Source organism: Tinamus guttatus, unplaced genomic scaffold, assembly GCF_059628265.1.
Source record: "Tinamus guttatus ecotype Peru unplaced genomic scaffold, ASM5962826v1 Tinamus_guttatus_pri_ptg000012l, whole genome shotgun sequence".
NCBI lineage: Eukaryota > Metazoa > Chordata > Aves > Tinamiformes > Tinamidae > Tinamus > Tinamus guttatus.
Window position 1 is genome coordinate 468,026 of NW_028288546.1, and position 17,266 is coordinate 485,291.

The 17,266-nt window shown below is 34.5% G+C and overlaps 1 protein-coding gene across 3 annotated transcripts in view; it reads left to right on the forward strand.

Moving 5' to 3' along the window:
- CSMD3 (CUB and Sushi multiple domains 3) overlaps window positions 1–17,266 on the forward strand; it is a 574,767-nt gene that overhangs the window by 326,313 nt on the left and 231,188 nt on the right. For all 3 annotated transcript variants that reach the window (XM_088523156.1, XM_088523167.1, XM_088523178.1), the window contains 3 exons: window positions 6,503–6,685; window positions 8,066–8,392; window positions 14,811–15,005. In XM_088523156.1, coding sequence (XP_088379282.1) covers window positions 6,503–6,685; window positions 8,066–8,392; window positions 14,811–15,005 — 705 coding nt within the window. The remainder of the gene's footprint in view (window positions 1–6,502; window positions 6,686–8,065; window positions 8,393–14,810; window positions 15,006–17,266) is intronic.

Consider the following 17,266-nt stretch of genomic DNA (forward strand, 5'->3'; position numbering starts at 1 on the left):
GGGAAAAAGAAAGAAAGATAAGCAAGCAAGCAGGAGAGATGAAACAAGATTATAGTTACCACCACCACCAGTCCGGCTAAGTGTTGCTGGCTCCACTTTGGTGCAGGTACAGGTGCCTTGGTGCAGGTGATGTGCACCCCTCGTGGGGTCAGAATACGTGCTCCTTTTATGTCCCCCTTCTCAAAGACTCCTCCCACTTTCTTCAAATTTTCTGGCACATGTTGTTTGTGTCTTACGCGCGGTGTGCTCTGATGTTCTTCTTCACCCGATTGGAATGTGAGCTGCTCTGGTGGGCACTGCTGAGTCAGGTCTTGAGCTGATCTTTCCAGAGACAGCATGCCAAGGCCAAGTAGATAGCTGATATTATAGTCTTTCCAGAGACAAGATACCGGGGTTAAGAAGTGTAAATGGGGAGAGATAATGTCCTTGTTTGGGATCTTGAGCTGGTCTTCCCAAAGACAAGATACTGGGGCATTGTTCGGGTAGATGGTGTGTCAACAATGTCGAGACAAACAATCCATAGCATTCTCTTACACCATGTAAGCTAGAAAACATAGTTTATGATGTCACTGAAATAGTTCCATAACTGTTTATCTGCTAGGTATCTTTAAGATTACACTTTAGCCATGCCTATGGCCTGCATTTTCTTTCATCCTAATTGACCCTAAGAAACATATGCTCTTGATTCATAATTTAATTTCTTTTTTTTTTCTGTTTGCACCTTTTTCTCTTTATGATTTATGTTCTAATGTTCACAGTGAGATACGTAAATATGTTACTGCTGGTTACTGGTACTATTTGAATAAAAGCTGTATAAATACGTAATTGTTCCTTTTCATAACTCTTTAAATAAGCAAGTCCCAGAGAGGGGGTGTTAAGTCTTCAGTAAATACTTTTCTACTATGCAATGATCTATCTTCATTTAAAATTATTTGTCCTTATAAGATTCACAGTCTCAGCTTTTATTTTCCGTGGAATGATAGGAAGTTTAGGCAGACAAGTTTCCTCTCCAAGCATTGACTCCAGTGCCACTCTGTCAGAATGCATTTGTGTAGTAAGTGACCATTTCTTTTTCCCAAGGCCCATTTAGTCACCTCCAGAGTATGCCTGTCCTTAACAGCACATCTCTATATTGGTAACGCTGTTTGGTGCTTACTGTAGCCTGAGTTTTTCCTGAGTTTCCCAGTAGCCTAAGATGCACTGTTTTCCCTTCAGTGCATCACTGGCCGATAGAAAATCTTCAGAACTTTTAAGTGAGCTGCATAGAAATAAAAGAATATTTGGAAATAGAACATTTTCTTTTATTCTTTCCTTGAAAATTAAAAAAAACTAAAGCATATCACAAGGTTACTTTCATATTAATTCTCTCTAAGATAATAAAAATTACAGGAGCAAATAATTATATATATCAGGAACAATATTAACTTCAAACATTTCCTATTTAGCAAAAAGTATGTATGATTTTTGTTGCTTTTGGGAAGTCAGACTTTGACTGCATAATATCTTTCTAAATACTTATTTACAACAAAATTCCAAACTGTTTTAACATAATAAAAAGAAGTGGCACACCATGATCTTTATATATGTGAGATACTTTAATCCCCCAAATTGCTACAGCTTTCTGAAGAATAACTCCTTGTAATTATAACTTATGTAAATCACTACACAATAAACTGGGAACGGTTTTCTTGGTAAAAATATGCACAACTCTTTTAAACATAATGTCTTACCTTCTCTTTATATGGCACAGACACTTAGATATTGCCTGCATTACTTTTTCAATTCATTTGGAGCTCAGTGTATTTGACTTCAATGGCTTTCAGATATTTCTTGTTAGAAATAAATTATGCTCGTAATTTTCAAGGTTCATTCTGTGCATTGGGACTTATCAATTTAGCATGAACAAAATTTCCAAAATAATACACAGTCTAAACAACCTTAGTGAATCTTTCCACAAAAAGTCAGTTCTACCATCAGCAGAATTAATGCCACTTTTCACTGTTAACTGCCCTTACATATCAACACTGTCGTGATACAGAGTACTTTGAAGAAAAATGTGAAGTCACAGAATATTTTGACCACTGCTGACTCCCTTTCCCCTTCTCCGATCCCTAAGGAAACATTGGCCTTCAGAGAGAAACAGGGGCAGGAATGGCAGGGAGAAAAAGGTTTATGCTGAAAGCGCTGGCACATCTCTGTGTGTTATAATGTCAACTGAATTTCTAACAGATTGTGCCCTTTGATTTCCATACTTCCTAGAGAGTTGTGAAATACTTTTTGAAAACAAAAACTGGCTGCTTTTTTTCCTCATCTCAAAAGCCTTACATTGGAAACGATCTTGCAGGATTCATTTACAGCATATTTTAAAAAGTATGTTCAGAGGTAGTTCTTTTAGAGGACTCTACAAAAACAACAAATGGAAATAATATTACTTTGTGTTGGTTTTTCTCAGCCACAGGTGCCAGTACTGATCTTTTGGGTCAGGGAATTATATAGCAGTGATAATGACCACATTAAAAGAAAACTCCATTCTTACCATTTCTTACTGTATAAGACAGAAACAACAAATTAAAAAAAAAAATCATAAAAAAAGGATTTGACTAAATCAAAATGTTCAAAATTTTTTAAAAAAGTAACCAGAATGTTAAATACAAAACAAAAATATGCTTAAACCATAAGATTTTTGAATTTTAAAGATAGTCACATATAGAAATGACTTCTTCCAAAGCCTTAGTCTGTAAAATATCTGATCTATTTTTATTGCAAATCACAATTTTGTTCTATATATCCATTATATGAAAATGTGTATTATCATTAGTGATATTTTTAATGTAACTAAAAGAAACCTAAAATCTTATAGGTAGAGACTCTTTAAAAAGTGCAGCTTTGTTGATAGGAACTGGGGCTCTATTCCAGGAGGATATCTCATAATACTTTCTTATTTCTTTTGGCTCTTTGGTAAATCTTACTGACCTCTGAGATTTTGCAAATCAGAATAATTTTCCCATAATCATTCTGTAGGAGAAAATGCTTTGATGATAATTTCCTGACTGAACTGTAGAAACTTAGTTTCTTCTGCTAATCTTCAACAACATTAGATTTACTTCCAAAGATACCTATTTGTTAACTTATAATCCGCAGGTTCCTGTACATTTGTGATGACCTTTATGATAACTAGGATGAGAAAAGTAGTGTTATACTTATTTTTTTTCTCTCTTTCTATCTTATTTTTCACAAGTCTTGGAAGAAATAGGCTGCTTTCACAATTGTATTTTGTCTGGCAAAAAGAGAATCTGCTGAGTACGCCAAACAATTCTCTTCACTCTCCTGTTTATTATTTTCTTCATGTTCGAAGCATTTTTCTCTGCCCCTCCACACACACACACACTTTTTTCAGCTAGTTCTGTGTTGGCTGATAGCCCCGGCATATCTGCCAACATGCTTTCCCTTTTCTCTTATATGCAAATAAAAAGACATGTTGTCTGTATAATGTCATAAAATGTTTCCTAAGAATTCACAATGCATGAGGGAAATAATTATGAAGTACAATCATGGGTGAAGAAAAAAGTTGATTGGTAGGGGAAGAAGCATATTTTTAGGTGAGGATTGCTAGTACATGAGCAGTCAGTAGACAATAAAGTAAAAAATAATCAACAAAATTGAGTACTTCTGTCATATTGTAAGACTGTGAAGACAGAATAAATTTAATGTGGATCATGATACAATTTATGTTTCATACCCTAATCTTAAAAGCAATATTAGACTGCTGCCTTCTATTTTACTTAAAACAACAACAACACGTAGCTTTCTTAAAAAAATGCCAGTAGAACTTCAATTCCCCAAGGCCCTGTGAACTGATGTTCTAATTTGAGATACTGCTGTCTTTTTTCTCTTTTTCTCTCCTCCCCCCACCCAGTTTCACGTCTGTTCTGAAGAGGAGTGTTAACAGTAAAACACTGCTATATTTATTCTGACAGTCATATTTTAAAGACATGTACAAGTAAATACTCTTTTTGAATTTAGGTTGAATTTATACTTTGCTTAAAATCCTAACAGTAAGTTACTACCAGTTACCTTATGGAAAACTTCATCTTATGATGAATTTCCTGAGAATCTCTATTTGTGAATTATTTCATGGTGAGATGTTTCCCTACTTTCTAGTACGTATTATATTTGCTACATCTGTTGCAAAAATTTGTTTTCTTCCTTATAGTAAATTCTAATGCTTGTTGAAGTACCTCTTATCGGGAATTGCTAATCTATTAAGATGGACTGGGAACATTAACGTGGTACTGTTTTGTATTCATTTTATTAGAGTATCAGTCAATTAGATTTTTATGTCGAATAATGAGTCATACAAGTCTTTTTGCATTTAAATATCATAGTCAAGGTCATGCTGAGAAATCTAAAGGTTATTGTTGGATTTCATATCTGAGACCCCTTATTCTCTGCTGTAATTGTTTTTATCATGTTCAGCATCAGTCTCATAGAAGCTTATAAACTGATTTAATCTTGTGATCTTCAGTTAGAGTACTTGATGTGTAAAAGTAATTAATAGTATCCCATACACAAAAGGGAATTTGAGACTGTCTGGGCCTAGATTTAGATAGTGATTAAACTAAAAATAAATAAATAATACTTAAGACAGGAGACAAAGTCATTACTTTTACAGATCCAGTATTTTCATTTAACTGAATTAAGGCTCTAATTTTTAAAGTTTTATGAATAAAATAACAACTATTTCAACTTAACTAATACAATTGCCACTTGTGTTCTGGTAATCATAAATATTCATAATGAGGGACTAGTGGGAGCTTGTCAAGGGAGGAATCTTTGTTGGTCTCTGAATTGAGCTTCTGATAAGTCACTGAAACAGATAAGCAATCTGTTAGCAAAGAAGCTAAAACAATCTAAAGAGTGGTAGAGCTAGCAAGAGACTTGAAACGGAATCTGAGCATCATTATTCCCTTTCGTGTCTCCAAATAAAGTTGGAATAGTTCTCTTTCTAAAACCCTGGTATTGAAAATGGGATCATCTGGCAGGAGCCCAGTAAGCACTACTTTTCTGTTCCTGTCTGTTTTGAAGAAAGTTTGTTATTATTCTCTAAAAAAAAAAACCTTCAAAAGCGATTCTGTTTCAAACCAACAAAAATAAGAAATATTTCTACTTTTTACTGGAAATAGGTGAAGAAACAAAAACATTGTCTCTCAAACAAGATGACCACCAAAAGGGCAATAATATATTTCATTATATGTAGAATGCAACCAAGTAGCAAAAGTTACCAAAGGACAACAAGACTTTTGACTCTGTCCAACTATCTAGGGCATAATGAGTTATGTTGGATAAAAAAATACTGTGAGAGAAAACCAGAAAAAGCCAGGATGCATTAGAAGTCTTAGAGATTAATGGTGAATAGATCATTCTGTACCCAGAAGTGAGGAACAAGAGGAATACTGCAAGAGTCTACTCTTGGACTCATCCAATTTAACATCATCATTGTGTGAGGGAAGAGTTTATAGAGTGCACTGCCTCTAGTTTGCAAATGACATCAGCCTGGAAAGTGATGTGCTTGATGACTGGACTACTTTCCATAGAGATCTAGACAGTCAAGAGGAATGGACCAGCATTCTCTGTGCAATTCAATAGGGAAATGCAAAGTCCTGCACCTGGGAATGAAGAACCTCTGATATCAGTAAATTCTGGATAATAGCTCTGCAGAAGAGGCTTCTGGCATCCTAGGGAACAGCAAGAATATATGCCAGCAATATACCCTCGTAGCAAAGAAGTCCAAGCTCTTAAAAGAAGCCTGACCAGTGGTTCAATGGAAATGATTATACCCATTTACTCAGCATCCTTTAGGCCACATCTAGAATAGTGCATCCAGTTTTAAGCATCTTAATCCATATTTTGGAGTGAGCTGAGTAGAAAGCCACCAAAGTAGTTATGGGACTAGAGCATTTGCTCCATGAGGGGATACTAAGGGTGGTGGGCTTGTTTAACAGGGAGAAAAGGGGGCTGTGGTGGGGGCTTAATAGTATCTACATGTCTTCCAGTACCTAGCGTGATAGTACCTACATGGAAGTTATCAGGAAGACAAAACCAATCACTTTTGCTACAGTGGCTGTGATAGGGGGATGGGTTGTTAGTGTTAAATATTCACATACTACAATAGATATTTTGCTTCATACTATTGCCAAAAGTTTTACAAAATAAAATAAAATAAGAATAATTTTCCTCTTATCTTTATTATTTTGAATAACATTATAATAACAAGAACTCTAATCTTTCCAACATCCTTACACAAAATTCACTTCCTTAAGAAGTTAGATTACACAATCAGACTCGGTGGTGTCTTTCAGCAGTTGTTATTATGCAAATCTTCATGTGTTTATAATACGTACTTATGTTCTAGGTGTGAACATATACCCACATCGAACATGTTATTATTCTTCCAGAAATAATATATATATTTTTTTATTTTTCTTTTTCTTTTCCTGAATAGAAATTGAAAAGGAAAGCTGTGGGGATCCTGGAACACCATTATATGGTATCAGAGAAGGGGATGGATTTTCCAACCGGGATGTTTTAAGGTTTGAGTGTCAGTTTGGATTTGAACTAATCGGAGAGAAATCTATCGTTTGCCAAGAAAACAACCAGTGGTCTGCAAACATACCAATTTGTATTTGTATGTACTACTTTTCTTTTTTTAATACATAATATCATGCTACATTTTAACTCACACATGCAATGATGTGTGTGATTGATTGCAAATTTTGTACAATGTAATTCATTTTTCTGGTAGGGTGAATTTACAGAATCACAGAATGGTTAAGGTTGGAACGGACCTCTAGAGATCATCTAGTCCAACTCTGCTGCTCAAGCAGGGACACCTGGAGCACATGGCACAGAGTGGCATCCTGGTGGGTTTTGAAGATCTCCAGAGAAGGAGACTTCCACAACCCCTCTGGGCAGCCTGTTCCACTGCTCTGTCCCCCTCCCAGTGAAGAAGTTCTTCCTCACAAGGAGGTGGAACTTCCTGTGTTTTAGCTTTCACCCATATTTGCTTTTCATCAGTGGTAGGTTTGCTAAAAACTTATACCCAACAGAAACTCTAGAACTACTAAAATGTTTTTTTTTTTTATCTACAAGTATTGAAAAGTAGCCATCATTATGTGTCTCTATATAAAATTTTATTGGATGCATATTTTGTAGGAAGTTGTGGATTTTGTGTGTGATACATTTTTAATAGCTACTATTATAAGTTAATTTATTTCTTCAGGTTAGTAGTTGCTGAATTGCAATCAAGGAAATCTAAATTATTTACAGTTTCTTTTTCCTGTGCATTATGTATGAATATATTTTAGAACTCAAATTTTATAGACTGGTGTATTTACATAGTTAGTTGTCTATCAGTTATGCCAGATAGCATAAGTAAAATACTGTCGTGATATATATATATTTGTGGCAACATACTACTTAACCTTTACGCTGAAATGCTATAGGCCATATTATGAGCTCAATCAATTGCATTCATCAGTGCAAATTAATTTAATATTGCTTAGCTGAAATGGTTGAATATGAAAGATCATCCTGATAATAGTGAATCAACTCATTTGTCTCTTTGAGGCTAGTTAACTTCTTGTGTTTCTTTGTAAATGATAACTAGCAACTTTTTCACTCTTTAATGTACTTAGTGAGAGATTTGTTCTTTTATACAATTCATAAAGGAGAAAATAAGTGGTGTTGAATGATTAAGGATAGTTCAGCAAGAATAAACTATAAGGACTGCTGTGGGTTTCCAATGAAAAAGGGATGTTCTTCACTACCTGAGGGACTGTGCTTAGGAAGATGTAGTTTTATTATGGAAAAGGGATGCAAAAAACACCACCACCACCACCACTAACACCTTCCTATATGACTTCTCACTTGATGCAGAATACAAAATTACTTGAGACAATAAAATATTTTAAGAATCTCTAAAAAACACTTAGTAAAAAAATTTTACTCTTAAAGTATGTTTTATTTTATCATCTAATTGCTTTCTCTTTTTTTTTTTTTTTGGCAGTTCCTTGCCTTTCTAATTTCACTGCACCAATGGGAACTGTTCTTTCACCTGATTATCCAGAGGGATATGGAAATAATTTAAACTGTATCTGGACAATAATTTCAGATCCAGGGAGCCGAATCCATCTGTCCTTTAATGACTTTGATTTGGAATCTCAGTTTGACTTCCTTGCAGTTAAAGATGGTGACTCTCCAGATTCTCCAATAATAGGAACATTTACTGGTGCAGAAGTTCCTTCTCACCTTACCAGTAATGGACATATTTTGCGTCTGGAATTTCAAGCTGACCATTCAATGTCGGGACGTGGATTTAACATTACTTATAATAGTGAGTAATAGAAAAGTCTTATATATACTTGCATGTGTGATTTGTTTTTGATGTATAATTTAAGACGTAGGTATAAAAAGGACATTAAGGTAATACAAGACAGTTTTTTTAAAAAAACTACATAGCTATGAATGTCTATTTTAGCTGTTCAGATTGCTTTTCAAATGCGGTGTTGCAGCTGAATATATGTATATGTATGTATATATAAGTCAGGGTATTTTATTAGAAAAATTAGATTGTTTTTAAATTGTTAAAACTGAACTTTACTAAATTTGTTGACAGCACACTGTGCTAATGGTTATAACTTGCATAGTATTAATCATCATCAAGTATACATCATCAAGTATACAAAACTTAGTTCTGAATATGCATATGCTAACTTACCATATACCAGATGTTGCCGTATGGAGAGCACTGTGGCTCTTTGTCATCAAGATCAACATGGTCAGGCTTCTCTTTCTTTGGTGAAATAAGCCAAAGTGGAATTGGCTTGTTTGCTTTTATCTGTGGTTCTCCTTGGATATTCTTGATACTTTTAAGCTATTTCCCTCTCCCCCACCCTCCTTCCCAAAAAACGGGAGGTCTCTCCTTCTCCTGGTATTACTTAGCTTTGTTCTCTCTTATCTTGCTAGTCTTTCTTGAGTATTCAGGAGGATGTTCTGCCTATCCACAGTCCCTGTTTCTTATCCTGTCCTTTGGTAGCTTTTGCTACTTAGATGCCTTCTACATACAACTACATCTGTCACTGCCCTTTTGGCGGTCATCTTGTCCACACACATATGTCAAATGCTTGTATGTTGCATCTGGCTATGCCATCACAGTGTTAAGAAATACTTGCATATTGCTGCTAGTCACACAATTTTGGTATGCTTATATTTAGGTTCAAGGCAAACTAATATTAAATATGTCCTGATTAATACACATTTAGCTTACATATGCAAAAGCCACAGGGAAAGAATTTTCTAGACTGTGATTCAGACCAGACACAGACACAGACACTGGTCAGACTTTGGCCTTGAGGGCTCTGAATTGTACCTGTTTGTTTATGTCTATTGGAAGAGATCCTAGTATGTCTTGTTGCCTTTAGTATCTTGACCACTGTGCAGAGACAGAGCATTTCACGTTAAAATGGAGTTCTGCGTATTTCACTACTTTCCATCAGAGGGACTTGGAAAGGATGAATATAATGAAATGCCTTTGTGTCTTCAGATTGACTAGACCTACCACATTCAGAGACAGTATAATAATTGTAGCTGAAATTAAATATTTTCACTAGTAATAAATACCATTAGCACTTATTCACCTTTTTCCAGGTAAAAATCCTTACATTTCTTTCGAAGGACATATGAAAATTTCCATGAGTTTTATTAGTATAAAACTATCTGGCACTTATCCCACACCAATATCCAGGAAGGATGCTTATTCTGGCAGGGCAAACACGGTGATCTAATATGTAAACCCATGACATTATGAACATGGCACATGATACAGAGAGAGATGTACTTGGGCCTCCTCTGTCCATAAGAATGTGTTGCATACTTAGCTATATGGTAAAATAGTATTTACTGTGAAAGTGGCTATACTCTTTATAAAATCAAAAGACTCCATTAAGCCCGAGAGGGAATGAGATTAAGCGAGTCTTGTAATTTTGAGAACTAGACTTCAGATTTTTCTCGAAGGGATGTTATTTTCCCATTACCACAATGCCTAAGTGTCCCCTTTGCTTTCCTACTTTTCTAGTTTCATTCTATCCCTCTCCTGCTTTTTTATTTGTTTGTTTCATTTTCGGTTGTGAATCTTTCAAAGAAGGATTTTCTTAAGTCTCACCATAAACATTTGGTGGTTAGGAAGAGCTAAGATGACACTAGATTACTGTCTAAACATTCATTTTCTGATACTGTCTAATATTTCTGCTTCTGGACTTCTATCTTAGCTGCTTCATCCACAAATTATTTCTCACAAATGAAGAATGTAAGCATGGAGAAAGTGTGGTGCCTTCTTATTTATTTCTATAGCTACTAATCCTCATGGCAAGTTAAACTTCAAGAACATTGACTAGATGTCACAATACTATAAATAAATACCAAGATGTCTGAGGTTATTCAAAACTGTTGAAATACAAAAACAGTTATAATTAAAATGAGATATTGAATCCATATTTGTTAATGGAAGTTGTAATTTGTGTTCCTTATATGCCATTTTATTTTCTTGTTTCATGCCATTTTTGAAATTTAAAATGGCTTTGCTTTCTGCTTTAAAGTTTCACTGTAGTATGCTCTGCAGTGTCAAGCCTAATTCTACTAATGAGGAAAATTTAGAGGAGAAGCTTTGGCAGTCTTCTCAGGGGGAAAAAAAAAGGCATATCTTTAAATATATATTCTCTGAGTTGTGCCATTTTGCAGAACTAGAACTAAACATGGGTTTGATTAGAATATAAGCACAGAAATGTATCTTTAAGAATATATCTTTAAAAGAACTTTATAGAAAACATGAAAGATGCAGATGATTAGCATAGAATTATAATTTTACCTTCTATTTTGAGATACAACACTTCATCAAGCATTACTGAGATTGCTGTTTTCTCTGTCTGGGCATTTGTAAACCCAAAGTTAATCAAAAAGATCAATTTTCCACTAATTCTACTGTGTATATGCCCAATCCTTTTTGAAGGCTATCACTTTCTTCTTATTTCCTGACTTCAAGATCATAAACAGTATATCATGGAATAGATCAAAGGAATCAGTAAATCAGTAAAAGGAATGAAGACCACTAATATAAGTAATTTCATTAATATGTTTTTCAAGCATGGGGTAGAGAAGAACTCAGAAAAAAATGAATATAATCTGATTTTAACTAGTGTTTATCACAGTGTATTTTTATGTAGTATTTGCTTTTATTTCTGCAGCATGTAGTCTTAGTAATTATGCGTGTTCCAGTAAAATTAAACGTGAATTCAACTTCTATTAAAAGTAAACTTAACTTAGATTTAAAATGTCTCAAGTTCAAGTGACTTCAAGTATCATATTTCAGGTTTTCAGGTCTTATTCAGAGTTAGATAAAATAAAACAAAAATAATTCTAAGGAATTAAACTTTGGCTCACAAAAATATGAATATGGATATCACAAAAATGCTCCCAAAAACATGGATTAGCAACTCCAAAAGCTGTGATTTTCATCTGGGTTGAATCTTGATATCTTTTCACATTATAGCTATCTGTTCACTATTACTGACCCAAAAGCGGGGAATGAGGCTAGAAGATGCTTTCCTGGATATAGCAAAAGAAAGGAACATAGCTGCTTGAAATTAGGTTGTTTTAGACATATACTTACATAGATAATATTCTTTTTACTCTAAGGGGTGTTCATCAGGACACACTTTTACCTATGTTCCTACCTGTTAGACTTTTCCAGACTCAGTGCTTTCAAGGATAGAGCCCTTCATGCTGTGTTATGAAGTATGCAGAAGACTGGGTGTATGTCCAGCAGTACTGAATTGTGTGTTAGTTGTTTGCATGACTTTTGTCAGCCATTCACAATTTTAAAGTATCTCTTCCTTGTTTGATATTCTATTAGCTTTTACTTCCTCTCTGATTTTGTCAGAAAGGGCTATATATATTTCAGAGCCATTACTAGATTTCCCATCTAAAGCTTTGTAGGACAATCTAACAAAAAAAGTATTCAGGCCAGTGGACCACTTCTTTTGGCACTATTTCTAGGGAGCCTTCAGAGCATACTTCAGACCAGATGAGTTATGGTTAGCTTGATTCCTGCCTTTCTTCTGAGATCACTGTGATTCTGGATGCTGCTGCTATTCCTTTCCTCTTCCTCTTCCTTTTCTTTTCCTTTTCCTTTTCCTTTCCTCTCCTCTCTTCTCTCCTCTCCAAAATGCAGGTTTTAGCATCCTTCTGAGTTAATATCAGAACTGAAAGTACTTCACCCTGTGCAATGATTACACTGTCTGGCTTTTTTCCAGATACTGCTTAAAATATGAGTGCAATCTTGGTAGTGGATGAGTCTAAACATCAATAAAGTTGAATTTTTTTTTTACAGTTAATATTGTACAAGGACCTTTTCCACAGTTTTTGGGCTTATTGCTGGTGGGTAAGAATATTAAGGATACCTACCTACATTTTCTTTCAATTTAAGATATATATATAACTGATATTTCAGATCCAACATAAAGCTCCTCAGAAATATAGGCAGACTGAACTTGTGAAGTACTAGGCTTCCCAGGCTAGGATGATAAAGAGCTCATGTCTGAGAAAGGTTGTCCTTTGCTCTTACCTCCTGTAGCCAACCTCTACAGTACAATGACTTCTGCACAAACAGTAACCTCCCTTTTGAATTTCTTCTCTCAGATATAGAGAAATAGATTTGTTCTGCAGCTTCAATAAACTGGTGTTACATGCAAGCTGTATCTGACATCACCATTTTATCTATTTTTATAGTTAGTGCTATTGAAAATAAATCTATGTTGTCTGAAGCTAGTAATAGAAAATGTAATTCAGTTCCATTAATGAAAGTTAGGACTGCATATAGAATATTGAAAAGGGTTTGAACCTCTATCAGAAATTATGCAGTTGCACCATTTTTGAATGCCATACTCCAACTAGGCAGAAAACTAGAACTGTTTTAATTACAAAGATACGTAGTATTCTCTAAGTCTCTCTCTCTCTCTCTCTCTCTCTATATATATATAAATGATTTATGTGTCCTGCCTCACTGTAGTTCTTAATACTTCTGTAATGCAACATCAGAGAAATCTCTTTAATAAGTTAATGGAATAGTTCATTAAAAAAAGAAAGCCAGTATGCAAATAGAATTTCAAAATATGCAAATTGGTATCATTGGAGTTAATTACTATCTTGCTGCATATATACTGTAATAACAGTTTATGGTAAAAATATAAGGGTCTGTTTTACAGACAGAATGCTTAAAAGGAAAAAAGGCTGTTTATTAGTTTGAAAAGTATTTTGAGTTGAGAACCATGAGATGATTTGCACATTTGTCAGAAATGAGTACCAGTCATGTAACACATTCTTCTCATATAACATATTTGTATAAGCAATATTCTAAAGAAGTGTGAGAATAGATGTATTAGCAGTAAAAAATTAATCATTTATATTTTATATTTTATAATAACATGGTTCAAAGTTCTACATTTCTCGTGTTTCCTGAAAAGATTGTTTTATCAGCAGAAACACTGTCTGATCTTATACTGAAATTTCTTGAACACTTCCTTGGTGCAGTAAGCAATCAAAGCATGCAAAAGGAAACTAATATGATTCAGGTGTCAAATTTCAATTAAACAGTAAGTTGAATAGGCTGTACTAAAAATAAAGCCAAGAAATTTCCGTTTTGAAAATAAATTCTAAGAATTAATTTTGTCTCTGAGAATAAGGTTGGAAAAATTTGTGAAGAGCTTTTATATATTATTTTAGTAGACATATTATTAAAACTTCAGAATAATATGGCAAAAATATCTTTTTATGACTCCTTTATATGTATGCATACTTATTGGGAAATAATGTATGGTCAGCACAAGTGAGGAAAATAGATATTGTACAAATAATATCTCTTCTTATTGGGAAATCACTATTTTATTTTTTTAGCTATATGTAATTAAGAATATATATGCAGTCTTATTATGGAAAAATAATCAAAATAAATTTTAACTAATACTTTGAAATCTTTTAAAGATATGGCCATATCTATGATTTTGCTCACTGCTGTTAGGCAGGTGGGCTTGTCTGTTCTCCCAATTTATTCTCTAATGGTAGACACGGACTGTCTTTGCTCCAGTATCCAGGTTTGATTCCCTGTAAAGAAAGGGGAAACTGCCATATCGGTAACTGTTTTTTTTGTTTGTTTGTTTTGTTTTGTTTTGTTTGTTTTTGTTTCTGTTTTTGTTTTTCCCATGTGCTTCATAGATAAATTTGAAATTTTGGAAGGTCTGTATATTCTAGGAGTTACTTTGACTGTAGTTATAATAATCTGTTTTGTTTTCTTTCTCCACTATCACACAAGCCTAGCTGCTCAGGGGCTCTCAGTTCAATAAGCAAAATAGTTTATGGCAATATCAGACACAGTGAGGTCAGCATGTCTCTGATGGATGTGACAGCGAATTAAAAATAGAAGAGACAGCTAAAGCTGTTATAACACAGATGTCTGCTCTGACCTTCTCATGGAAGCTTCTTTCCCAGTTGTAACTTTGGGAGGGATGGGCTGTTAGATATGATGATTTAGTCATCACTGAAAGTCTGACAATGTCTTTGCTGTCCTGACTAAGATTTATGCTGCCATAGCTTTATCGTATTTTAGGCATTATTTTGTATTAGTATGCATTTTCTGGTCTTGGCTAAATTTATGTAATCATTGCTTCAGATGCAAATAACTTTTTTTTTTCCCTTCCTTCAAGCATTTGGACATAATGAATGTCCTGACCCTGGAGTACCGATCAATGCTCGCCGTTTTGGTGACAACTTTCAGTTGGGGAGCTCAATTTCTGTTATCTGTGAGGAAGGATTTATTAAAACACAGGGAACTGAAACAATTACTTGCATGTTAATGGATGGAAAAGTAATGTGGAGTGGACCTATTCCAAAGTGTGGAGGTATGTATAATATTTCTTTTTGATTCAAGACAAAGTAGCTTCTTTTAAATTGTCACCAAATGAAATTCAGACTTGTGCAAATGGATAGCACGAACCCCTTGCAATATCTAGTTCTTAACGAAATGGTCTTGTGCTGCATCAAGTGATATTGCAGTCCTGTCTGCAGGCATGAATTTCTCTCATACAGGAAGAGGAAGAAGAATGTGGCCCAACTTGGCATAAGAATGTGGCCCAAGTTTATACTTGGAATAAACATCAACTGCTCTATAACTGTTCTAGCACAGAAAGCTCAACTCCCAACATTATGCCAGTAATGGGAACAAATTTATGTTCATGTGTTCAGATAGCTCTTATTTGGTATGGAGGGAACTTCAGTTTCTCCAAAATACTTTTATACTTTAAAAGAATCTCTCCTGTCTTTTTTCTTTTAAAGCATGCATTTGTCTAATGTGAGAGCTGTTCGGAATAATGAGAGTTAACAGTGTTAGCAGTACACAAAAAAGATTTATCCCTGTGTTTTTGAAATCCAGTCTAGACAGTATTCTGATTGGTCTTGTTGACACCTTGGAGAAAGAAATAGACCAGAAGAAAACAAAAGATCATTCAGTTTTTTGATAAGATTTATTTTAGCATATTGAATGGTTCTGTTCTTCGGCTTATGTGTTTAAATCTCTAAATCCTGTTCAATCTGTCACTGCTCTTAAGCAATCATAAAGTCTGGTCTCAAATTTTTATTCAGAAGTTTTTTGTGGGGTTTTGTTCTGTTTTAAATGCAACTTCAGACAGAGAGAGCTCCTAGCTGTTGAACCAGTAACGTTTCTTCTATCCATGGTGACACGGGGGCTTTGGAAAATGCTCTTATCAGTTGATCTTTCTCTTTATTCAAATTAGGTGCTCCTTATCATCACACTTGACAATGTTATGCTTATTTCCCGATATTTGTTCATACTAGTGAATATAGAGATTTTTTGTGTGTGTTTCTTAGATCACTTCATCTCAAAAAAAAAGGCTGCTAAAATCTATTAATTTTGTCAAGAATGATATAATCTATGACTTATAAACAGTTTCATTTATATGCCCTTTAAACAAAAACACTTAACTCTGATTTTCACTACTTAACTAGCTGCCTTACAAAATTTGCTTAATTTTAGCACGTGAATATGACATCCTATGTGACACTTTATATCCAGTTTACTTTCTGTGATAAATTATTACTGTATCATACGTATAAACTGGGTTTGTTTCACTAGACAAAATTAGCACAAGATAATCTGGTCCAAAGGTGGTCCAAGACACTAACTGGGATGTATAATGTATACTAAAGATTAGAACACAGGTATATTTAAATTAAATGTATTTGTCAGCTCTCTTCATTACTCTCTATCTTCAAGTTTTAACCTCAATTTAAAAATATATTTAATTCTATAGAGTAATGAAGTTCATCTGATGAGATGGGATATGTTCTTTTTTAAAAAAAAAAATCCAGAGTCAATCAGATTTGTGTACACATTTACCTGGAACACATAGCCAGTTAACATAAGGTGAACTCTGCTAGTTCTACATGCATCACTTCGTCATGAATATCAAGCCAAAGGTAAAGGCTCTCCATGCTGCCTGAGGAACACTGATTGCAACTGCTGGGCTACTGCTGGGCCATTCCTATTTCAGCACACAGGACAGAATCACTTTATAGTAAATGTGCTTCAGGAAATAAGTTGAAATGATGAAAAGACTTTGTGTGAACTCTTTGGTTGAGATTGCCCTTTGATATTTGTTATGGGTCTGCATTTGACAAAAGGATTGTGGTTGATGACCACTTCCAGCTATCATACATTTCCAGCATTTTGCTTTTACCCTGCTGATAGTGGGTATGACTTTGACAGCGAATTGTAGAACAGAACTGGAACAAAAAATAAGGACTAAAAACCAGAGTAAAAAAAGGGTGGAGAAATGATGCTCTTAGCAAGATGACTGGAACATTTGATTTTTTAAAAAAGCAAGGCTCTTGAAGATAAGCGCTGTCACCCATCTGTAGCTATGAAGTGAAGGACTCCTGAGTCTGGGAAATCAGCCAACTGGCAAATGCCAAATAAAAATCTTATGAATTTTGTGCTGCAGGCTCCAGGAGGAACCATAATCGGAGGAAGGGTAAGAGAGGTAGATTTTCTTTAAAAAAGGAAAAAAAGTAGACAATGTAATAATGGGAGAATATTATATAAATAATGCATTACTTAAATACATAGAAGAATATTTTGTAAGAT